Below are 24,472 nucleotides of genomic sequence, written 5' to 3' on the forward strand. Positions count from 1 at the left end.
GCAATTAAAAACTGCGGCTCATTAAGTCAGGGGTGAACCAGATCACATCAGTGGGCCACACGTACTTGTGAAGGCCGCTTGTATAGAACCAACAAATCAGATGCTGCTCGTGTCATACTACTGTACTGGTTTGGATGCAAATTCATTACCTCCACATCACAGATCTGGAAAGAAAAACAAGGACTAAAGCTGGAGATTGTTACAACAGGGCAGAGAGGATAAGATGTCAGTGGAATGCTGTTAATGAAATGATAGGCACGATTTCAGAAAATGTCGACATTTAAGAATAGGTTAGATGGGTAACTGAAGGAGAGGGGGAAATGAACGGATACAGAAAGAGGGTAGGAAGGGATTAAGGCCATTTGTTGTGGAGAGGATGAACACCAACATGTACTTGGACTGACCAGCCTGTTTCCACGGAGTAATTTCCATTTCATCCGTTGAAAACAGCACATCGCCATCATTGTAACAAGCCACATTTTCATATCTGCCTCAGAATGGCTAAATTAACTCAGTAAATCCAAACGGGGGACAGATCAATCGCTGAATTCGGCAACTGGCAGGCTGTAATTAGTGGAGTGCCGCAAGAATCAGTGCATCACAAACTACCTGTCCAGCCAACTGAGCTGCATTGGGCCTCAGTACTTCCATTACAGCATGGCAATCATGAAACCATACCCTAACGAAAGGAGGTGAGGAGAGATTAAACAAAGAGGACGATGGGGGCCGGAATTCTCTGGTCGTTGCAATTTACTTTCCCTGTCGGAAGCGCACCCCCGCCAACAGGTTTTGCGGTGACGTGGGGTGGTGTTTGCAATGGGAAATCCCATTGACAAGCGGCGGGAAGATAGAATCTTGCTGTCAGTCAATGGTGTGTGGCCGAGAAACAGGCAGCTGGTGAATCAGAGATTCTCATCCATTAAATTAATGGATTTTAATTTAATTAATTAATCCATTAAATTAATCAAAGAGAATCTAGATTTTACCCCAATTGTGAAGACCTTATTCAACTCCCGTAATAGTTATCCTATCAAATCCTGGGGTTGTTTCATTTTTAAATTGGCTAATTACTTCCAAAACCTCTTGATCTCCGATTGGTTCTATTAGTTTTTCCATTATCGGCACGGTAGAACAGTGGCTAGCACTGTTGCTTCATAGCGCTCGGGACTGAGGTTCGATTCCCAGCTTGGGTCACTGTCCGTGCGGAGTCTGCACGTTCTCCCTGCGTCTGAATGGTTTCCTCCGGGTGTTCCAGTTTCCTCGAGTCCCGAAAGACGTGCTTGTTTGGTGAATTGGACTTTCTGAATTTTCTCTCTGTGTACCTGAACAGGCGCCAGAGTGTGGCAACTGGGGGATTTTCACAGTAACTTCATTGCAGTGTTAATGTAATCCCCCTTGTGACACTAATAAGGACTATTACCCAATTTCTCCCTACAAGCACATTTATTAATATCTGCTTTTATACTACACGTCGCCAATTTGGTCCTAAATTCTATTATATCTAGAGGACATTTGTGATGTTTCGGCCCACCCATTAATTGAAGAGCTAATGTTTCTATGTCTACTTCTATAAATCTTCTATTCTCATAAATTTCCAAATAGTTCATCTTTTAAACAACCCCAGAATAACTCTTAATCCCTCTTTTCTTCCAATTTTTAACCTTTTTATTACCACTTATCCTTCCTCCATCCTTTTTAATCTCACTCCTAATCCAAACAATGAAACAATTCTTCATTATACTCACATATTTCAGCCCTATTCTTACTCTTTTTATCCTGTTTCACTCGGTCCAAAATGCTATCTGCAAACTTAGTTAAGTCCCTCTTCTCAGCTTGATTAATTATAACTGCCTCGTCAACTCTAGAACCAACATTTCTCTTCCCATTATCATCACTCCTATCCCTGTTGCGACCATTAGTATCTACAACATTTTCATCTCCAATGTCTCCCATATACTCAACTATTATTAGCACTATTAACCTCATCAGTGTTATCTAGTTCCTTGTTATTCATCTTGTCCTTTAGTTTACAAAATTGTACCGTCCACCTCTTACCTAATATTTGCTTATTAGCTTTTGAGCTTGAAACTTTAACAACTTCTATATTCTTCTGCCTTTCAAATTTTTCCTCTAACTGTACAAGAAAAATCACCTCTTCCTTCTTATATTGATAGTCTGGTAGGCCCAATTTTACTTGTAGCAGTAAGCATTTTCCTATTCCTAACTTCCTGGTGTTTATGCACCTTGTGCTGACTCAGCCCACTGTTTAGTTCTAAATTCCATATTGCATACACTACATGAAAATTCCAATCTAGTAGCAGAAGTTATGGATTCACTTTACACTTAGGCAATGGGCTGGTATTTTACTTCATTTTTACATTTTCCACATTGAACTGTCAATTTAAAACTTATGTGCTAGTGAAAAATGAAAATGAAAATCGCTTCTTATCACGAGTAGGCTTCAATGAAGTTACTGTGAAAAGCCCCTAGTCGTCACATTCCGGCGCCTGTCCGGGGAGGCTGGTACGGGAATCGAACCGTGCTGCTGGCCTGCTTTAAAAGCCAGCGATTTAGCTAAGTGTGCTAAACCAGTCCAATATGTTTCCTAAAATTTGAGATGGAATTAAACACGAACAAACATAAAAGACATCTAAAATCCACACAAGGATAAATTAAGCCAATAGCATCCCTATTATTTCTATTATCTCCGGCTACCTAGCCTCTGTGGGGCTTTCCTCCTCTTCCCCTCGCTCCTGTATATTAAAATCATTGAAATGCGTCGAATTAGACATGCTGGTGCCGAGGATGGGAGCTCCAGGCTAGCTGAGTGCAGCTAGTCAACGGGAGCCGAGGTGGGGGGTGTCCATAGAGTTAGATTAGAGCAGGGGTTAGGTGATAGGATGGTGTTGCTTGTGGGGGGGGGGGGGGGGGGGGGGGGGGGGGGGGGGGGCATTCTGCTGACGGGGATAGAAACTGGGCATGGTAACAGTGAGGAGGTCATGGTGGAGCCGGCCCAGAGGAAGCGCGACACATGGCTGGGGAGCTGGCCAAGGAAAGGGGATGGCTGATCGGCAGAGGGGGGGGGGGGGGGGGAGAGAGAGAGAACCAGGCTAATCACCTGCAATGTTAGAGGGTTTAAACGGGCCAGTGAAGAGGGCGCGTGTGTTTGCGCATCTGCGGGTTCTGAAGGCGGACATAAGTCTTGTTGCAGGAGATGCACCCGAAGGTGGCAGACCAGGTTGGGTTAAGGAAGGGCTGGGTCAGTCAGGTCTTTCATTCGGGGCTTGATTCTAAGATGAGGGGGGGGGGGGTTACGATCCTGATTAATAAAAGGGTACAATTTGAGATGGAGGGCACAGTCTTGGATGGGGGTGGCAGGTTCGTTATGGTAAGGGGTAAGCTCGAAGGGGTGAGAGTAGTCCTGGTCAGTGTGTATGCCCCTAATTGGGATGATGTAGATTTTATTAGGAGGATGCTAGGGAAGATCCCGACTTGGACTCGCGTAAGTTGATCATGGGCGGGGACTTTAATACAGTCCTGGACCCCAGCCTGGACCGGTCATGCTCAAGAGCGGGCAGGTTGCCAGCGATGGCAAAGGAACTGAGAGGGTTCATGGTGCAAATAGGGGGAGGAGATCCGTACAGATGTAGCCGGCCGACGGCGAGGGAGTTCTTGTATTACTCCCACATCCACAAGGTGTATTCCCGAATTGACGACTTTGTGGTGAGTAGGGACCTGCTGGCCAGAATGGTGGGGGCAGAATATTCGGCAATTGCCATATTGGACCATGCTCCGCACTGGGTAGACCTGCAGTTTTGTACGGACAGCTTTCAGCGCCCACCATGGAGGCTGGAAGGTGGACTTCTCGCGGACGAGGCTGTGTGTGAGAGGCTGAGGAAATGCATGCTGAATTACCTGCAGGTGAACGATACTGGAGAAGTCTCGGCAGCGGTGCTTTGGGAGGCACTGAAGGCAGTGGTGAGAGGGAAGCTGATTTCAATCCAGGCGTACAGGGACAGGACAGATAGGGCAGAGACGGACCGACTGATTAAGGAAATTCTACGGACGGACAGGAGTTACACGGAATCTCCGAGGCCAGAGTTACTCAGGAAACGACAGAGGCTGCAGGCCGAATTTAGGGTGCTGACTACAGGCATGGCTGTACAGCAGCTTAGAAAGGTAAAAGGCGTGATTTATGAGCATGGGGAGGCCAGTAGAATGCTTGCACAGCAACTGAGGAAGAGGGAAGCGGATAGGGAAATCGGGAGGGTAGTGGATGGGGAAGGTAATCTAGTGGGTGATCCAGCAGGGCTGAACAAGGTCTTCAGGGACTCTTATAGGAAGCTGTACACTTCGGAACCACCCGGGGGACAGGGGGATGAGGTAATTCCTGGACGGATTGACCGTTCCTAGAGTGGGGAGGGGGTTGGTGGACGGACTGGGGGCCCTGGACAGGATCTAAAAGGTATTGGGGGGGCCTGAAGGTCATGCAGTCAGGTAATGCCCCGGGGCCGGTGCTGGTCAGGATCTTTAACGAGGCAAGAGACAGAGGGAGTTTACCCCCGATGATGTCGCAGGCCACCATCTCGCTCATTCTGAAACGGGATAAGGACCCGGAGGCCTGTGGGTCATACAGGCCGATCTCCTTGATCAACGTAAACACCAAGTTACTGGCCAAGATTTTGCGACCAGAATTGAGGACTGTGTACCGGATGTAATTGTGAAGGACCAAACCGGGTTTGTAAAGGGGAGGCAGCTGGTGGTCAACATAAGAAGGCTGCTCAAAGTGATTATGATGCCCCCGGAGAGTAGGGAGGTTGAGATAGTGGTAGCCATGGATCTGCTGTTATATGTATCGGACCCAATGGTGGGGATGAACGGTATTATGGCAACCCTGAGGGAATTTGGCCGGTTCTCCGGATACAAACTGAACATGGCTAAGAGCGAGCTGTTTGTAATTCAGGCGAGGGGGCACGAGAGTAGGCTGAAGGGGTTGCCGTTCAGGCTAGTGGGGGAGAGTTTCCGATATTTGGGGATTCAGGTGGCACAGGACTGGGGCAGGTTGCACAATCTCAACCTGTCCCGACTGGTGGAACGAGTGAGGGAGGAGGTCCGGAGGTGGGATGCGCTCCCCTTGTAATTGGCGGGGAGGGTGCAGACTGTTAAGATGACGATTCTCCCGCAGTTCTTGTTTGTTTTTCAGTGTCTCCCCATCTTTGTCCCGCGGTCCTTCTTTAAGAGGCTGAATAAAGTTATTCTGGGATTTGTATGGGCAGGGAAGTCCCCGTGGGTAAAGGTAATGCTTGAAAGGAACAGAGGAGAAGGGGGGCTGGCGTTGCCGAACTTCAGCAACTATTACTGGGCGGCCAACATAGCGACGATAAAGAAATGGATGGTGGGTGCGGGGTCAGTTTGGGAGCGGATGGAGGCTGCTTCTTGCAGGGGCACTAGCTTAGCAGCCCTGGTCACGGCGCCTCTGCCACTTTCGCTGGCACGGTACTCCACCAGCCCGATAGTGGTAGCGGCTCTTCGAATCTGGGGCCAGTGGAGGAGGCATGTAGGGGAGGTAAGAGCATCGGTGTGGACCCCAATCTGCGGCAACCAGCGACTTGCCCCGAGGAACATGGACGGGGGGTATCGGCTGTGGAGGAGGGCAGGGATTGTGAGGACGGGGGATCTGTTCCTGGAAGGGAGCTTTCTGAGCATGAGGGCGCTAGAGAAGTTTGGGCTGGTGAGAGGGAATAACTTTAGATACTTGCAGGTGAGGGATTTTGTACGCAGAGTGGTGCCATCCTTCCCACATCTCCCACCGAAGGGGAAGCAGGACAGAGTAGTTTCTAGGGAAGAAGTGGGAGAGGGTAGAGTTTCAGACATCTACAAGGAGCTAATGAGAGCTGAGGATACGCAGTCCGAGGACCTGAAGCTTCAGTGGGAGGAGGAGCTGGGGAGGGGGGGGAAGAGAAGAGTGGAAGAACGGTATTTGGGCGGGGGAACGGCATTTGGGCAGAAGCTCTGAGCAGAGTAAACACGACCGCAACATGCGCCAGGCTCAGCCTGATCCAGTTTTTGGTTGTGCACCGGGCCCACATGACGGTGGCCCGGATGAGTAAATTCTTCGGGCTGGAGAACAAGTGTGCTAGATGCGCCGGATGGCCGGCTAACCATGTACACATGTTCTGGTCGTGCCCTAAACTCGGGGTATTGGCAGGGATTCGCAGATGTCATGCCCCGGGTGTTGAAAACTGGGGTGGTATTGAGCCCGCAGGTGGCAATCTTTGGGGTTTCGGAGGACCCGGGAGTCCAGGAAGAGAGGGAGGCCGATGTTCTGGCCTTTGCTTCCCTGGTAGCCCGGCGACGAATATGGTTAGCATGGAGGGACTCAAAGTCCCCGAGGACTGAGGTATGGCTATTGAACATGGCGAGCTTTCTTGGCCTAGAGAAAGTCAAGTTTGCCTTGAGAGGTTTGCTACTAGGGTTCGCCCGAAGGTGGCAGCCATTTATTGACTTAATCGCAGAGGAGTAAGCGTCAGTTCTAGGGTCGAGTATAGTAGGGGGGTATTGAGGCAGGTCCGTGCGTGAACAGAGCCAAGGTTTGCATTATGTTTAATGTGGAATTTGTGTCTTGACTGCACCATGTCATTTTTTCTATATGCCTAAAATACCTCAATAAAATTGTTTGTAAAAACAAAATGTCGAATTTAAATCCACACTTATTATAAAACATTAAATTAGTAAAAGCATTAATGTCTTCATTATCCATACCTCAAGCTTCTTCCCTTCCTCCTAAAGATAGCAAATCTTCCCGTAACAGCCTCTCTGAACAGACGCCGGAATGTGGCGACTAGGGGCTTTTCACAGTAACGTCATTAAAGCCTACTCGTGACAATAAGCGATTTTAATTTCATCTCCTCTCAAACTGCCAGAGCACCAAAAGTAAACTGTGATGAGTGGATTATGACTGGATTGGAGAACTTCATTGTCTAAATTCTTAATAGCACACAAGATCTGATGGAAATCCTGAACACCAATGGCACGGAGTGCTCTGTAGTCTTTTTCTACACGCCATTGTGTCACTTCTCTGCGGACCTTGATCAGCATTTAATTGACTATCGTGACCCGAAGTCACAATGTTTAAACTGAAGGCATCTTTAAAGGATTTGGTCTCATCTTCCTTGTAGTTTGAATTGAGGCAGTATTACAAATTGGGTGCTATCGGTTACCTCCCCCGTGTCCCATGACAGTAACAAGAACAGTACTTTACGTTAACCATATTAACAGGGACCTTGTTTAACCGGTTATCATCCATAAGACTACAAGACATAGGGGCAGAATTAGGCCACTCGGCCCATCGAGTCTGCTCCACCATTCAATCATGGCTTATATTTTCTCATCCCCGTTCTCCTGCCTTCTCCCCATAACCCCTGATCCCCTTATTAATCAAGAACCTATCTATCTCCGTCTTAAAGACACTCATAATTGGCTTCCACAGCATTCTGTGGCAAAGTGTTCCACAGATTCAGGTGGTCCTCTGGTTGAAGAAATTCCTCCTCATCTCTGTTTTAAAGGATTGTCCCTTTAGTCTGAGATGGTGTCCTCTGGTTCTAGTTTTTCCGACAAGTGGAAACATCCTCTCCACGTCCACTCTATCCAGGCCTCGCAGTATCTTTTATGTTTCAATACGATCCCCTCTCATCCTTCTAAACTCCAACGAGTACAGACCCAGAGTCCTCAAACGTTCCTCATACGACAAGTTATTCATTCCAGGGATCATTCTTGTGAACTTTCTCTGGACTCTTTCCAAGGCCAGCATGGGCCCAAAACTGCTAACAATACTCCAAATGGGGTCTGACCAGAGCTTTATACAGCCTCAGAAGTACATCCCTGGTCTTGTATTCTAGCCCTCTTGACATGAATGCTAACATTGCATTTACCTTCTTAACTGCCGTCTGAACCTGCACATTAACCTTAAGAGAATCGTGAACAAGACTCGCAAGTCCCTCTGTGCTTCTGTTTTCCGAAGCATTTCCCCATTTAGAAAACAGCCTATGCCTAGATTCCTCCTTCCAAAGTGCATAATCTCACATTTTGCCACATTGTATTTAATTTGTCACTTCATTGCCCACTCCCCTAGCTTGTCCAAATCCTTCTGCAGCCCCCTTGCTTCCTCAATACTACCTCTCCCTCTACAGATCTTTGTATCATCTGCAAACTTAGCAACAGTGCCTTCAGTACCTTCTTCCAGATCATTAATGTATATTGTAATGTATATCCCACCCGGCACGGCCATCCAACGACGAACCGCTTCTTTCCCCCACCCTAAGTTTCTCACCAGAGGAGGAAAAAAGCGGTTTACACAAATCAACACAACCACTGGAACGGTTTCACACAGGTCAGAGTTCGCCGTCACTCTTAGAAACAGGAAACCAAACAACAATAACAACTAAGGTCATTCTCGTAGACATCTATATCCAAAAATGACATTTCCAGGCGCACTACTAGGAGGTCCCGACCCTACAAGGGTTAAAAACACAAAAAACACCCCAGTCATAGTAGGGAGTAACTCATAAGGGACTGAGGGCGAATTCAGAATGTCCAATTCACCTAACAAGCTCATCTTTCAGGACTTTTAGGAAGAAACCGGAGCATCCGGAGGAAACCCACACAGACACAGGGAGAACTCCGCACAGACAGTGACTCAAGCCAGGAATCGAACCGGAGACCGTGGCACTGTGAAGCAGCAGTGCTAGCCACTGTGCTACCATGCCGCCCCATACACAGTATCTGTAAAGAGAAAGGGCAGGCTATGATAGTTTGGATGTCGATGCTATAGATTTGATGACTTAAGATAGACAGATTGACATGTAGTGCAGTTGGTGAAAGGGTTGAGATTGTTTAACAGTCTGAGGAAATGGTCCAGATCAATAAATGCAAAGGTTTACTAATAAATCTTTAAACATTGCTTAACCATACCATAGTTAGAGCCTATCTTTCAACACTCCACCAGCCATTCCCACAATTGAAAATATGTGGCGAAAATGAATCAAAAGCTCAGGAGTGTCTATTTGTATGAAGAATTAGAAATATTTAACGCCTGTTATTTTACAGACCTGGCCCCGCCCCCATTCCTGTCACCATCATCTTAATCTGTGGGGCAGATCCAACTGGCAAAGCTCCTTTGGAAATGTCGAGAGTTTAGACAGAAGAGGAGTATGATGACTTTGCTAACATAAAGATAAAAAGAAAATGACTGCGGACGCTAGAAGCTGAAACAAAACCAGAAAATACTGGGCAGCCTCAGCAGGTCTGACAGCCTCTGTGGAGAGAGAGAGAGAGAGGGAGAAGGGAGCTAACTTTACGAGTCTGGAGGACTCTTGACAGCGTTTTCACCAACAGTTTGGCTATGGGTAAAGTCACCATCACACCTGCTCTCCAAACGGCTCCTGGCTTGGATAGCCACATTGTTGGCTGACTTCTTCCTCTGAACGTAGTCTTCTAATTTCTTACGCTTTTGTTCTTCGGAAAAAGAGGGAAAAAAGCAGACCCATCAGTGAAAGGCATTTATAACAATCGTCAGCACAATGATTATGTTAAAACGGTTGGGAGCTCATTTCCAACCCCCGGGGTCAGTTTACAACTCGCTCGGCGGGAGCACCAACCTTCATAAGACAGAGGTTTCCCCAGGGTCCGAGGAGTGGGGACTGGTGTCATGCTGAGTGAGTTTAGTAGACGGGATCTCTCGCTCCGGTTCTCTGCCGTTTGCTGCTCTCCCGGCTGAGTCGGTTTTCCGTTTGATTTTCGCTCCACTCCTGTGATTGGCTGCGCCGCTCCCGCCCCGTCCTCGCTGTGCTGGCTCAAACTGGCCAATCCGGTGGCCCGAAACCTTCCTGGCCTCACCTCAGTGGGTGAGCTGCGGGCATGCGCAGAATGCGGCTGAAATCGCAACAATGCGCTGAAGCTGCGCAGGCGCCTTTGGTTGGACATGTCAGCGAGTTCGAAAATGGAACGGGGTGTTGCCAAGAATGGAACGTTACGCGCGTGATGTCCTAATGCTACCCCCTCCCCCGGTTTAATAACGCGCGATGCATCCCTGTTGCAGGCTTGCCCACTCTGATTTGTAAGCATTCCTGTGGATTTGATCATTTGATGTTTTAACCACATGAGATATGCTAATGTTATTGAGCCTCTCTCCCCTTCCAAGTCTGTTTGCACACCGGTGGTGCTGTCTGAATGTGACAACTCCTAGAAGCCTCGGCGAGAGAGCGTTTTGCTGGCCTGCGTTATGAGAAAAGACCCACGTTCAAAAACTGGGCACAGACAAAGTGCAGGGAGATGTGGACTCTGCCAGTAGACTCTGTTTGCCTTCAGATTGGTACATGAACTGGATTGCAGTATCAACTAGAGCAGTGTTCTTCGAACTTTTTTTCCGGGGACCCATTTTTACCAACTGGCCAACCTTCTGGACGCAACCCGACCAACCTGAGCGACTCACCATTTTCTCTTGGCTTGTTTGCTGCTGACAAAAATGGAGGAAATGTCTTTGGGTTCCTTTGGCCCTCGTACACGCTCCTCCAATGGAACCTGTTGGATGAAGGGGAAGCCTTCCTGTGTCGGAAAGTATGGAGTCTCCATCTGTCCAAAGTTCTGCATTTTTTTCCCTGTAAAATGTTATCAAATAAAATCCCCCCCCTCCCAGAACTTGTAAAAAAAATGATTAAAATAAATGAATAAAATAAAAATAAAATAAATGAATAAAACCCCCCGAACTTGAAACAAAAAGCTGCGACCGCACTGCGCATGCGCGCCTGATCATCGGCATGCATACGCACAGTTTTGCGCATATGCGCCAATGATTGTGCGCGCATGCACAATGCGGCCGAATTTGTTTTACATGTTCGCGGCCATTATAAAGGCCGCTAGCAGCCGGCGTTATTAAAAGCCGGCTGCTGCGCGGGGATTTGCGCGATGGGGAGCGCCACGAAGGACAGCTCCTTGACCCTCTCGCACCCGCCCACGACCCACCCGCGGGTCCCGCCCCCGAGTTTGAAGAACACTGAACTAGAGCAGGCATTTTCAAAGTGGGGTGGTGTCGGGAGAGTCGCGGAGCCATCTATCCGATCGCGTGAATTCAGGTGCAACAGCCGCAGCAGCTGGCTTTTTAAAAATGACGGCCGCAACCAGTTTTAAAAATGCAGGCATGCCCGCTCATCAGTGCGCATGCCCTGAGCCCAGAGAGAAACACCGCCTCCTGACGTCAGCACGCTGACTCAGGAGAAGATTTAAAAAAAAATTCAATTCAGTCTTCCTGCAGTCTTCTGTAATCGGTCTTCAATATGCTCAATGTGTGAGCCTGCAGATTTCTATTTGTTAGTGAAGTTTAGAGATTAAAAAGATTCACAATACTTTGAGTTAAGTAATTGCTCCTCATCTAGGTCTAAAAACGTTGCATTGTAATTTGCAGACTATACCCCCAGGCTGTAAACACCCATCTGAGGAAAACCTACATCCTGTATGTGCTCTGTAGGATCCTGAGAGAATAATGCCCGTTTCAATGAGGTCATTTCTCATTCTTCACTACTCCGGACTGTAGAATATAAACCAAGGCTCACCTCTCGCATTAAAAGGTGAGAGAAAATGGTGGGTCACGAAGGTCGGCCGGCGTGGGTCCTGAAGGGTGGCAGCTTGGTAAAAATGGGTCCTGGGCAAAAAAGTTTGAAATACACTGAACTGAACTGGAGTTTAGGCATCAAGCTTTAATGCGAATGAGCAGCCCACCAAACAGTACAAGAATGCCGCACTCTCATGGAAATGGGTTGCCAGCTATCAGAGGTTGATATAATGGTGTTCGGTCTTTGGGGTACCTTTTAGAAGATTCTTAAACTCACCTCGAAATCAAAATTTGATCAAACTGGAGAACGGAGAGATGAACATAAATGATTACAATACAGAAAGACATGAATTTTGTACTTAATGCCTATAATAATGCTGACCATCTAATCTGGCCTCCTGCTCAAGTGATTCCATGGATTTTTAATTTTAAAATTTATCTTTCTTGCCATACAGTGCGAAGCACATCGACAGTATTAAAATCAAGAATATCAACAACATCAGACAGAAAATCACAATGTTTCTAACAAATCTTCTAAAAGTCACATTTTCAGCATTCACAACAAAGATCAGGCAAAACATTCCAAGTATCGACAATTCTATGAATTTCTTTTTACAAGTAACAAAACGTGAACCAAATTTCTATTGTTTATTCTGATGACCACACAAAATACTGTAATTGTCAGTAAGGAACTTCCCAGGCTTAGAGGGAGTGAGGCCGCGTATCAATGTATAAACTTCAACTAAATCAAAAATCAATCCTCTCAAGATTGTAATCCAAGAAATCTTAACTGCTCCTCATAAGATATCCCCCTCTTGCCTTCCATTCTCCTGGTAACACGTCTTTACACTCTCTATAAGCCATATATCTCTCTGAAAGTGTGGATTCCAAACTGGATGCATACTTCAGACGTGTGTGGACTTCAGGGGACGTAGCCTCAAAATAAGGGGAAGTAGATTTAGGACTGAGTTTAGGAGGAACTTCTTCACCCAAAGGGTTGTGAATCTATGGAATTCCTTGCCCAGTGAAGCAGTTGAGGCTCCTTCATTAAATGTTTTTAAGGTAAAGATAGATAGTTTTTTGAAGAATAAAGGGATTAATGGTTATGGTGTTCGGGCCGGAAAGTGGAGCTGAGTCCACAAAAGATTAGCCATGATCTCATTGAATGGCGGAGCAGGCTCGAGGGGCCAGATGGCTTACTCCTAGTTCTTATGTTCTTATGTGTGCGTACCAACTGATCATAGAGTTTAAGATGAACACTTAACGTCCCGACTCAAAAAGGATGCATTCAGCGCTCGTAAGACGTTTTGTGCCTACTGTACTTCCTAAACCACATAATTCGTAAACTTCAAATTACTTGTAACAGTCACACCTATATCCTTTTCAATGGTTGAATATACTAAAGGATGGCCATCGATATGATACTGTGAATTATGTTTACTGTGGCCAAAATGGAGCACTGAACACTTTGCCACCTTAAAGGCAAGTTACCACTCCTTGGAATTCTGCACCATAGTAGAGAGTTCTGTCACTCTGGAGAAGTATGTTTGAGAGCCCTGGATTATTTCTCCTAACTTCCAAATACATTTTAATTGTCATCCGCATATTTCAAAACATTCAAATTTCAAAAATCCCATTCTTCCCACAACCCATTTCTTTTCAAAGATTTATCCCATTTTGTTTTAAATGATCGAGTCTTGTAATCTAGTTACTTGGGATGAAGGAACCCAAGGAGGTTCGGTGCAGACTTGATGGATTGAATGGCCTCCTTCAGCACTGTAGAGATTCTATGATTCTATAACTATCAATTCAAAACTCATTTTTCTCCTTTCCCGCTTGGCACTTATTGTCTATTTACTCAAAGTAGTCACCAGGTTCCATTCTGCTCTTGTTATGGGTGTTGCGTCCTATCACCACATTGCAGTTGCTCATTTCCACAGCCACCCCAGTCCAATATCTCCCTCCTGCCGCCCACTCAGCTGAAGTTGAACATCTCACCGCTACTTTCCACACAATCCCCCTCTCCCAATCCTCTGAGCTCCCATTACCCGATCTCCCTCTCTACTCCTGAATTCTCATTCAACAAGAACTTACATGTATATTAGCACTTGTTAAGGTCGGAAATGTTCCAAGATACACCACAGGCACTTATGCAGACAGAGGTTAAGACCAAGCCAAAAACCTTGATCAAAGAAGAAAGTTGTAAGGGGAGTAAGGTGTAGCAAAGATATTGCAGAGCCTCGGGCCTAAAAGAGTTAAGGCATGGCTGGGAGCAGGGATGCATAATAATAATAATCTTTATTGTCACAAGTAGGCTTACATTAACAATTCAATGAAGTTACTGTGGAAATCCCCTGGTTGCACATTACAGCACCTGTTCGGGCACACTGAGGGAGAATTCAGAATGTCCAATTCACCTAACAAGCACGTCTTTCGGGACTTGTGGGAGGAAACCGGAGCACACGGAGGAAACCCACGCAGACACAGGGAGAACATGCAGACAGTGAACCAAGCCGGGAATCAAACCTGGGACCCTGGAGCTGTGAAGCAACAGTGCTAACCACTGCGCTACCGTGCACAAGGCCAGAGTTAGAGTAACAAAGAATTCTTGGAGGTCTGTAGGACTAGAAGAGATAGCACCAACTCCATTCACTGCCTGAAGGGTGGTAGAGGTGGGAACTAAGAAGTATGTAGATGAGCACCTGAAATGTGATGGTCCATAGCTTTGTGTGCGAAGTGTTGAAAAAAGGATCTGAATAAATAGGTGCTTGATGGCCAACGCAGACACAGTGGGCTTAAGGGCTTCTTCCTGTGCTGTATTCCTGTATGATACGGCACAGTTGGAGTGTGGTTAGCACTGCTGCCTTACAGCATCAGGGACCCCGGTTCAATTCTGACCTCGGGTTACTGTCTGTGTGGAGTTTGCACATTCTCCCCGTATGTTCGTCGGTTTCCTCCGGGTGCTTCGGTTTCCTCCCACAGTCCAAAGATGTGCAGGCTAGGTGGATTGGCCATGTTAAATTGCCCCTAACTGTCCAAAGGATGGGTGGGGTTACAGGGATGAGGTGGGGGTTTGGGCATAGGTCGGGTGGTCTTTCAAAGGCTCGGCGCATACTTACTCTGGCCATTCTTGCTGGTGGGATCCTCTAGCCCCACGGGCGGTGAACCCCCTGCCGTGGGTTTCCCGGCGGAAGGAGAGTGTTGCATAGAACGGGTTGACAATGAAACACGCAGCTCGGGGGTGGGGGGGGTGGCATTGAAAATCCCACACAATGACTATCTCATGGCTAGATAAAAGCTAGGCCATGAAGTGATTCGAATAGAAGAATAAAAAATTTAAGAAGATAGTGCTGTGGACCAGAGGTTGATGTAGGTCAGCCAGTACAGTGATGTGTGAGCAGAGCTGTGTGTGGGGTAGGAAGCAGAAGAGCGGAGTTTCAAATGTTTTGAATGATTTCAAGTATGATTTCAGACCTGAAAATTGTTTCAAAATTCTGTAACTGTAAACAGACACTAGATGGCAGCAATTCAAACTTAATGATCAAATGAATGAACAAAGCATTCATTCATTATGACCTCTTGTGCCCTCAACTGCATTTCTGCTTTGTAATTCAAACCCTCCATCCAAAGTCTATTATTTCTGACGTTTATGTGAAATGATATCTGAAAATGTACAGTAAACAAGTGGCACCACAAATCAGCTTATAATGGGCCTGAAGACTATATTCATCATATCACAAGTTTCTGTGACCTGATGCACAAACATTTATGTACCATGTGACTTCAGGGTTATTTTTTTCTGTCCTTTTTAACATGTTAATACTAAATTCTTGTCTCTGCCATTTTAATGAAAAGGTAATGACAACATTGAAAAAGTTTAGAGACGTCTCTGATGCAAATCTCTTATCATAGAATCCTTACAATGCAGAAGCAGCCCATTCAGTAAAGTAAAGAAAAGTAAAGTAAAGTAATCTTTATTGTCACAAGTAGGCTTACATTAACACTGCAATGAAGTTACTGTGAAAAGCCCCTAGTCGCCACACAACGGCGCCTGTTCGGGTACACGGAGGGAGAATTCAGAATGTCCAATTCACCTAACAGCACGTCCTTCGGGACTTGTGGGAGGAAACCCAAGCGCTCGGAGGAAACCCACGCAGACACAGAGAGAACATGCAGACTCCACATAGACAATGACCCAAACCGGGAATCGTGTGAAGCAATAGTGCTACCCACTGTGCTACCGTGCAGGTGGGATCAAGTCCATAAAGTCTGTACCCACCCTCCGACGGTCCACTCCCCCAATCACCCCGTAACCCCATAATCTAACCTGCACATCTCTGGCAGTACGGGATAATTTAGCATGGCCAATCCACCTAACCTGCACATCTTTGGACTGTGGAAGGAAACTGGAGCACCCGGAGGAAACTCACACAGACACAGGGAGAACGTGGAAACTTCACACAGACAGGCAACCAATGAAACTCAGGTCCCTGGCGCTGTGAAGCAGGAGTGCTAACCACCGTGCCATCCTTATGTGCGAAAGTAACAAATTATATCACAAACCTCCAGTATGTTATGTTTTTACAGTTAAATGTGAAGAACTCTTACTTTCCTTGAGTGAGCTTCAAAGATGCATGCTCTCATGCAGAATTCCCACATTGTCCCACCGTCCCCATTCCCTGGTAAGGCATTCCCCAACCACACAAATCTTTGTCTAAAACACTTTCTCCTAACTTCTTGATTGGATCGTTTGGTGATCTTTATATTCGGCGCTGTGGTGACTGATTGACCAGTCGAAACAGTTTTCCTCAGTTCATCTCACGACATCCATGCATAATTTTGAACATCTCTACCAAATCTCCCCTTCATCTTCTGTGTGGTGTGTAAAAGCCAGACTTTCTTTAATCTTTCCTCATAACTTCTATCTGTGGTGTCAGCTTTGTAAATGTTTCATCAGCCAATAGTCTTAAAATCTTGGTTTTGATTGGTCGGTTAGGGCGAAGTGTATGCTGGAAGATCACACACCCGGAACAGAATACACAAAATTTTACGCCATTAATTTGAGAGAGAAAGTATTCTGGGTTGTGCAATCTTCCATGCAAGATTTTCCTCTCTGTCCCATTCAGATGATACTTAACAAGAATGAAAATAATAACAGAACAATAATCGCTTATTGTCATAAGTAGACGTCAATGAAGTTACTGTGAAAAGCCCCTAGTCGCCACATTCCGGCGCCTGTTCGGGGAGGCTGGTACGGGAATTGAACCTGCCCTGCTGGCATTGTTCTGCATTACAAGCCAGCTGTTTAGCCCACTGTGCTAAACCAGCCCCGAAATCTAATGATCATAAATGCTTTTTGCATTATTTAAGAACATAGATGCGTAAGAAATAGGAACAACATAAGCCATTCAGTCTCTCCTGCCTAAGCTACCACTCAATAGGTTCATGGCTGATCTTTGACCTCAGATTCACCTTTCCTCATTCTCTTGAGTATCCAAACATCTATCAATCTTTGTCTTCAATATACTGAATGACTGACCATCCGCAGCCCGCTGGAGTAGAGAACTTCAAAGATTCATATCACATTGAGCAAAGAAATTTCTCCTTATCTCAGTCCTAAATGGACGGTCTTTTATTTTGTGTCTGTGAATCCTCAGCCAGGGGAAGCATCCTCCCATCATGTACCCTATCAAGCCCGTTACGCCTCAATGAGATCACCTCCCATTGTTCCGAACTCCAGGGAATACTCAATATGGTTCCACTCAATCGCTCCTCAAATGGACAATTCCCACATCCCAGGGCCAAACGCGTTTGCACTCAGTGCCTTCATTTTGTTTCCACTTTAACTGTCAGTACATCTGTATTGCACATTCAACACAGCAGTGTCCCTGCCATTAAGATACAGTTGAGACTGAAGAGCCCTTTGTGGTAATGTCACTGTTATAGTTTACTGGATTTTGAACATGGATTAACACTGGCATGAGTGTACACATGTGGGATTGTTTCTGTGCTGCAAAACTGGTTATTCTCTAAGAAATTATAACACATTGCATAGGATCACATACAATATGCAGCACAGAAACAGGCCATTTGGCCCATCAGTCCATGCTTGTGTTTGTACTCCACTCAAGCCTCCTCCCATCTTTTCTCATATAAATCATAGAATCATAGACCTTAACAGCACAAAGAGGCTCTTCGGCCCATCGTGCTTGTGCCGGCCATCATGTACTTGTCCATTCTAATCCCATTTCCCAGCACTTGGCCCATAGTCTTGTATGCGTGTTTCTCGGCGAGGGGAGGCGGTACACCGTTCGCTGGTGGCGGGATTCTCTGCTCCTAACTTCATTGAAGCCTACTTGTGACAATAAGCAATTATTATTATTATCCTGCCAATGTCGATGGGAATTGCTAGTGGAGCCACCCCACACGACCAGGAAAACCGTGGACAGGATTGCGGTGCTGGCGGGATCAGAGAATCCAGCCGCCAGTAAGCGGCCAGAGAATTCCAGCCTATATTCCATCTGCCAGGTTTTGCCTACTCACCCAACCTGTCTATATTCCTCTGTAGACTCTGTGTCATCTTCACCTCTTGCCTTCCTACCTATTTTTCTGTCGTCTGCAAACTTGCCAATTGTGCATTCACTTCCCTCGTCTATATATTGCAAATAATTGTGGCCCCAGCATGGATCCCTGAGGTACTCCCACTAGTTACAGGTTGCCATCCTGAAAATGCCCCTCTTATCCCAACATTCTTCTATCAGTTAGCCAATCCTCTATCCATGCTAATGTACTACCCACAACTCCATGGGCTCTTATCTTATTAAGTAGCCTTTTGTGTGGTACCTTTTCAAATGCTTTTTGGAAATCCAAGTATATTGCATGTTCTGGTTCCCCTTCATCTATCCTGCTCATTACGACCTCAAAAGAATTCTAATAAATCTGTCAGGCATGGTTTCCCTTTCATGAAACCATGATCTTTCACTGTGATTTGGACAAGTTGAGTGAGTGGGCAAATAAATGGCAGATGCAGTATAATTTGGAGAAATGCGAGGCTATCCACTTTGGTAGCGAAAATGAGAAGGCAGACTACTAGCTGAATGGCCATAAATTAGGAGAGGGGAATGTGCAATTAGATCTGGGTATCATACACCAGTCACTGAAGGAAAGCGTGCAGGTACAGCAGGTGGTAAAGAAAGTAAATGGTATGTTGGCCTTCATAGCGAGAGGATTAGAGTACAAGGGCAGGGATGACTTGCTGCATGTGGTAGTCACCACTGTTGTATTGTGTATACTGTATACAAGGGTATTACGGTAAGGCCCCTGTACTACGGGTACGGGGGTAGATCCCTGCCTGCTGGCTCCGCCCAGTAGGCGGAGTATAAACGTGTGGGCTCTCCGAGCTGCAGCCATTTCGGCAGCAGCTGCAGGAGGCTCCACATCTCTGCATAATAAAGCCTCGATTACTCTCTACTCTCGTCTCCTCGTAATTGATAGTGCATCACTACAATTATACAGGGCCTTGGTGAGAGCACACCTGGAATATTTTGTGCAGCTTTGGTCTCCTTATCTGAAGAAGGATGCTCTTGCTGTTGAGGGAGTGCAGCGAAGGTTTAACAGACTGATTCTTGGGATGGCAGGACTGATGTACGAGGAGAGATTGAATCGGTTAGGATTGAATTCGCTAGAGTTAAGACGAATGAGAGGGGATCTCTCAGAAACCTATAAAATTCTTGCAGGACTAGACAGGGTAGATGCAGGAAGGATGTTCCCGATTGAGACTGTGTCCACAACCAGAGGTAAGGGACTGAGGATACGGGGTAGACCATTTAGGACAGAGATGAGAAGAAAGTTAGTCACCCAGGGAGTGGCCGGCCTGTGGAATTCGTTATCACAGGAAGTAGTTGAGGCCAAAACATTGCACGCTTTCAAGAAGCAGTTAGTTGTAGCACTTAGGGTGAAGGGGATCAAAGGATATGGGGGGAAAGCGGAACTAGGCTATTTAATTGGGTGATCAGCTGTGATCATAATGAATGTCAGAGCAGGCTCGAAGGGCTGAATGGCCCCCTCCTGCTCCTATTGTACATGTTTTTATCTGGTCGCTATGAACCATAATGGAGTCCACCATCTCCCACATGCTGCACTATAACACACCTCCTGGCCCTCCCTCCCCATTTTATTTAGATTTTCAATTTGTTTTTAATTTTACTACTGATTTTTAGTTTTCACACTAATTTTTTTCTATCTGGCCTTCAATCTCAAAGCAAGTCCAAAAAGGTAGAAGAGAGAAATACTCACCTACCACTCAGTTACCTGTGATATTACAAGGGCGATGGTGGAGGACAGCTGTACCTTAACTCCCAGCTATCTGTCTTTGGTCTGCTCCTGCCCCATAACCTGTGGACATAGTAAGGGAAATAAGACAAGGCAATACTTCCCTCCCCCAGTTCACTAAACTCCCACACTTACATTAACTCCCTGCAGCTAACACTAAAGCGAGGATATAATCTCCCCGTGTCTGTGTGGGTCTCCTCCGGGTGCTCCGGTTTCCTCCCATGGTCCAAAGATGTACAGGTTAGGTGGATTGGCCATAAAAATATTGCCCTTAGTGTCCAAAGGGGTTGGGTGTGGTTACTGGGATGGGATGGCGGCGTGGGCTTGGGTGGGGTGCACTTTCCAAAGGCTGGTGCACCCCACCCAATCTGGATTTCAAATTTCCCGTCTAACTCTCCGGCCTCTATGGACATAACGAAAGCCAATGCACTAGTCGGATTATCGAAAGACTCAACAGAGTTGTCGGATATCACTTTCAGGGTTGCAGGATAATGCATGGCATAATTCATCCTAGCTGTCTCGAGTTGCCTTCAAACTTCGTTGAAGCCTTGAATGCTTCAGTTGAATCACCACCGATAAGTCCTGGTAAAAGGCCATTGTCGCTCCCTCGTGGAGACAGGTAGGTCCCACCGCGTCTTGCCATCTCCAGGCCCTCAGGCGATCTTTAAAATCGTGGAAGCGAATGATTAAAGGCTTGGGACATTGATTGTCCTTCGGCCTCAGAGACAGAAGATGGTGTGCCCTTTCGAATTTGAAATATCCAACCTTTACGTCAGCTTACGAAATTGTGGCAGCCAGTTCTCAAAGAACTTAACAGGACTCTACTGCTTCTGGCAGATCGATGACCCAGATATTCTTTCTTCAGCTTTGGTTCTCCAAATCTTCCAGGATTTCTGACATTCCATGTAGCTGGTTCTCAAAGCATAACATATGAGCTTCAGCTGAGGAAGCAACATTTTCGAGGTTCAGGATTCTTCCCTCCGTTTCATACAATCATAGAATTTACAGTGCAGAAGGAGGCCATTCAGCCCATCGAGCACCCTACTTAAGCCCACACCTCCACTCTATCCCAGTAACCCTATCTAACCTTTTGGACACAAAGGGGCAATTTAGCATGGCTAATCCACTTAACATGCACACCTTCTGGACTGTGGGAGGAAACCAGGGCACCCAGAGAAAACCGGAGCACACAGACACAGGGGGGAATGTGCAAACTCCACAGTCACCCGAGGCCAGAATTGACCCCAGGACCCTAGAGCTGTGAGGCAGCAGTGCTAACCACTGTGCCGATATTTAAAAAAAATTACTTTTGAAAAAATGATTTGACCCCCTCCAAAATTAACCAGCAAGTTCCCCTAAAAGTCAACCATCCTGTCTTGGAAGTTTATCCACATTCCTTTATTACTGTTGGATCAAAATCTGATTACTCCCTCCCAAACTGTAGTGTGGGGTGTACCTTCACTACACAGAATACAGCACTTCAAGAAAGCAGCACACTAGCACCTTCCAAGAGCAATTAGGGATGAGCAATAAACGCTGGCCCCACCAACAATGGCCTAATCCCCGAACAAACAAGAAAGAAAAGACAACTCCCTCCATCAATTGCCCCACCTGGAGGATGCTGCCATCTCCCTCTGTGACTTGCACCTCCCGAAACCGACCCAAAATTTTGGCCTGGGCGGAAAGGATGAATAGAGCCGAGGCATATCTACACAAGGAGAAAAAGTATACAGTCACTTTGTAGTACTGAACCAGATTTCAGGTCAGTTCCCAGAAATGCAAGTCACAGAAGGAAACATCATCATCATCCAAGTGAGGTGTTATAGGCCAGGGCTGAGAAACTCCAAAGTTTATTATGAAGTTCACCTGACCTGACCTACAACCTTTATAAACATAGAACATACAGTGCAGAAGGAGGCCATTCAGCCCATCGAGTCTGCACCAACCCACTTAAGCCCTCACTTCCACCCTATCCCCGTAACCCAATAACCCCTCCTAACCCTTTGGACACTAAGGGCAATTTATCATGGCCAATCCACCTAACCTGCACGTCTTTGGACTGTGGGAGGAAACCGGAGACTGGTCCTTTTCCTGAAATTCTAATCCAAGTCCAGTCAGCAGATTCAAACTCCTTCCGGAAAACACCTATATCTTTAAATTTAACAAGTTAGCCACAACCTATGGGCTTTTTACTGGAACAGCTTTTAAAATGAAAACAGAAAAAAACACTTCTTTTCCTTCTACAGTCCAAAGCAGTCAAACTGAAACCTTAAAAAAAACCTTTCACCTGACAGCCACAGCCCAATGTGCTCCAAGTCACATGATAAGAGACTAAACCTTTCTTAAAGGGACACTCACATGACTGAGGCAGCCAATGGAAAGAGCCATCCTCCCCCCCCCCCCCCCCTCCTTGTTCAAGGGACTCTACCACCGCTGGAAAAGCCAGTTTGTCATTGCCCATCCCAATTCATCAAGCATCTGATTAGTATTCTGCAGCTTGGCTACATGAGCATTCAAATTTTCTGACTTCAAGCCGAGTCTCTGATCTATTACTCAGAAAAATTCTGCAGTCATCATTTTCAGCGCCGCTGTCGAGCGACCGCTCAGAGATCAAGTTGCCATATTGAAAAGGCAGCTCCCTTCCCGCCGAATCCAACTGCGCCCTTTTATCACCGGTTTTCTTCCTGCTTTTCAGCATTTTCCCTCCAATGCTTACCAGAAATGTTCCCAGGGGCATACTACCAATTATTAACTTTCAGATTAGGCGAGCATGTGCTGGGCAAACAGGATAAAAGGAATAGATCAGAGACCCGGCTTGGCGAAGGAAAGTTTGAGTGCACATGAGGCAGAATACTAATAGAAGTTTGATGAAACGGAGGAAAGGATCCTGAATGTTGAGCTGGATGTGTTGTTAGGGAAATTGTACATTCTGAGTTCTCCCTCAGTGTACCCGAACAGGCGTCGGAATGTGGCAACTAGGATTTTCACAGGAACTTCACTGGAGTGTTAATGTAAGCCTATTTGTGACAATAAAGATTGTTATTATTAAAGCGAGCGCACCAGAGCCCGCAGAAAAGCTGCTATTCACGCACCCACATCATCTGGTTCCCCTCCATGACATTCCTTGATGACCTCTGGTTTTGTTCTTCCCCACAATAAGAAACACTCTCTCTCTCTATCTTCTCTTATCAAAACCTCTCATAATTTAATAGCTCTATGAGCAAAGATAAGAAAAATGTTTCATGCTAACTGGGACATGTCGGGGCAGGGGGACCTGCTGCTGTAAGGCCTGGCGTCCAGCAGGAGGTGGTGTCGGGGGCGCTGCTGTTCCCGGAAGCGAGCGGTTCCTGGGTGTCCCGGCTGCCGGCCCTGGCTCGGTGATGGACCGGTTCGTGTGGGCGAGCGGCCTGCTGGAGATTAACGAGACTCTGGTCATACAGCAGCGCGGAGTCCGCTTGTACGACGGGGACGACAAGGTAAAGTGAGCGGGGCCTGCGGGCCCGGGAGTGTCGCCGAGGCCCGGGTCGAATCAGGCCTGGTGGTCAGTCTGCAGCCTGAGACCTTTTGATCCTGGGTTGGTTAGTAAGCAGTGATTGGGAGGGTGAACAGATCACAGACCACAGACACGGCTAGGTCTGGGTGAACTGTAATAAAAAAATTAAACGGCACCGAAAAGATTTAATTACACATTTTCAAAATTAAATCTGCATGTTTTACTATTTTGAAAGGGTCATTGCCATGGCATTGCACCACGTTTAATGGAAGTGTACCTGAATGTATGCCACTGGTTGTGTTTGAGGGGTAGTGGTGTCGCTGGCACCAAGTCAGAAGATGCTGTTATGTTGGGTGACCAGACTGTCAGTTTTGGGATTTGGTTAGAGCTGCAACTAAGAATGACAGTTCACTCATAGCCCACCTGGTGAACGCAATAGTGCAACCTAGGCATGCCCCCTCCCAATGACCTCACACACATGCCCTGACCCTGTCTGGGTTTGGTGAGCTGTAATGCCAAGCTGATGTGCCAGTGGCTAGTTCGCCATGGAGCTCAGCATGGCAGCACAGTGGTTAGCACTGTTGCTTCACGCTCTCAGGTCCCAGGTTAAATTCCCGGCTTGGGTCACTAACTGTGTGGAGTCTGCACGTTCTCCCTGTGTCTGCGTGGGTTTACTCTGGGTGCTCTGGTTTCCTCCCACAAGTCCCGAAAGACGTGCTGTTAGGTAATTTGGACATTTTAATTCTCCCTCTGTACCCGAAGAGGCGCCAAATGTGGCGACCAGGGGCTTTTCGCAGTAATTTAATTGGAGTGTTAATGTAAGCCTACTTGTGGTAATAAAGATAAAGAAAGAAAGATTACTTGTGCTGTCAATTCTTGGGCACCCAATGGTGCATGCCAAATGCACACTCCAGAGTGTGGTGTTATTTGGTCACTTTCCTGAAACCTGACCAATGCTGTTGCCAGCTGCAATGTTTTTCTGTCAGTGGGAATGGTAAATGCTGAGCCTGTCCTTGTGGGACAACAATAGGATTGCCTCTGTT

The 24,472-nt window shown here is 46.5% G+C and overlaps 2 protein-coding genes across 4 annotated transcripts in view; one reads left to right on the forward strand and one right to left on the reverse strand.

Moving 5' to 3' along the window:
- Positions 1–19,994, reverse strand: part of LOC119977654 (cytoskeleton-associated protein 2-like) — a 41,704-nt gene extending 21,710 nt beyond the window's left edge. The window contains exons 1-2 of one of the 3 annotated variants that reach the window (XM_038818818.1): positions 19,901–19,994; positions 9,423–9,513 (exon numbers count right to left, since the gene is read on the reverse strand). Coding sequence is in view for 1 of the 3 variants with exons in the window: in XM_038818817.1 (XP_038674745.1) it covers positions 9,423–9,513; positions 9,657–9,708 (143 nt within the window). In the remaining 2 variants the exon portion in view is untranslated. Of the gene's footprint in view, positions 1–65; positions 454–9,422; positions 9,514–9,656; positions 9,832–19,900 lie in introns of those variants that run through there. The other 2 variants (XM_038818817.1, XM_038818819.1) reach the window with 2 other exon arrangements.
- Positions 19,995–23,250: 3,256 nt separating this feature from the next.
- Positions 23,251–24,472, forward strand: part of vps36 (vacuolar protein sorting 36 homolog) — a 53,957-nt gene continuing 52,735 nt past the window's right edge. The window contains exon 1 of the mRNA XM_038818820.1: positions 23,251–23,412. Within this exon, the coding sequence (XP_038674748.1) occupies positions 23,317–23,412 (96 nt within the window). The 5' untranslated portion in view covers positions 23,251–23,316. The remainder of the gene's footprint in view (positions 23,413–24,472) is intronic.

This window comes from Scyliorhinus canicula, chromosome 14, assembly GCF_902713615.1.
Source record: "Scyliorhinus canicula chromosome 14, sScyCan1.1, whole genome shotgun sequence".
Taxonomy (NCBI): Eukaryota; Metazoa; Chordata; class Chondrichthyes; order Carcharhiniformes; family Scyliorhinidae; genus Scyliorhinus; species Scyliorhinus canicula.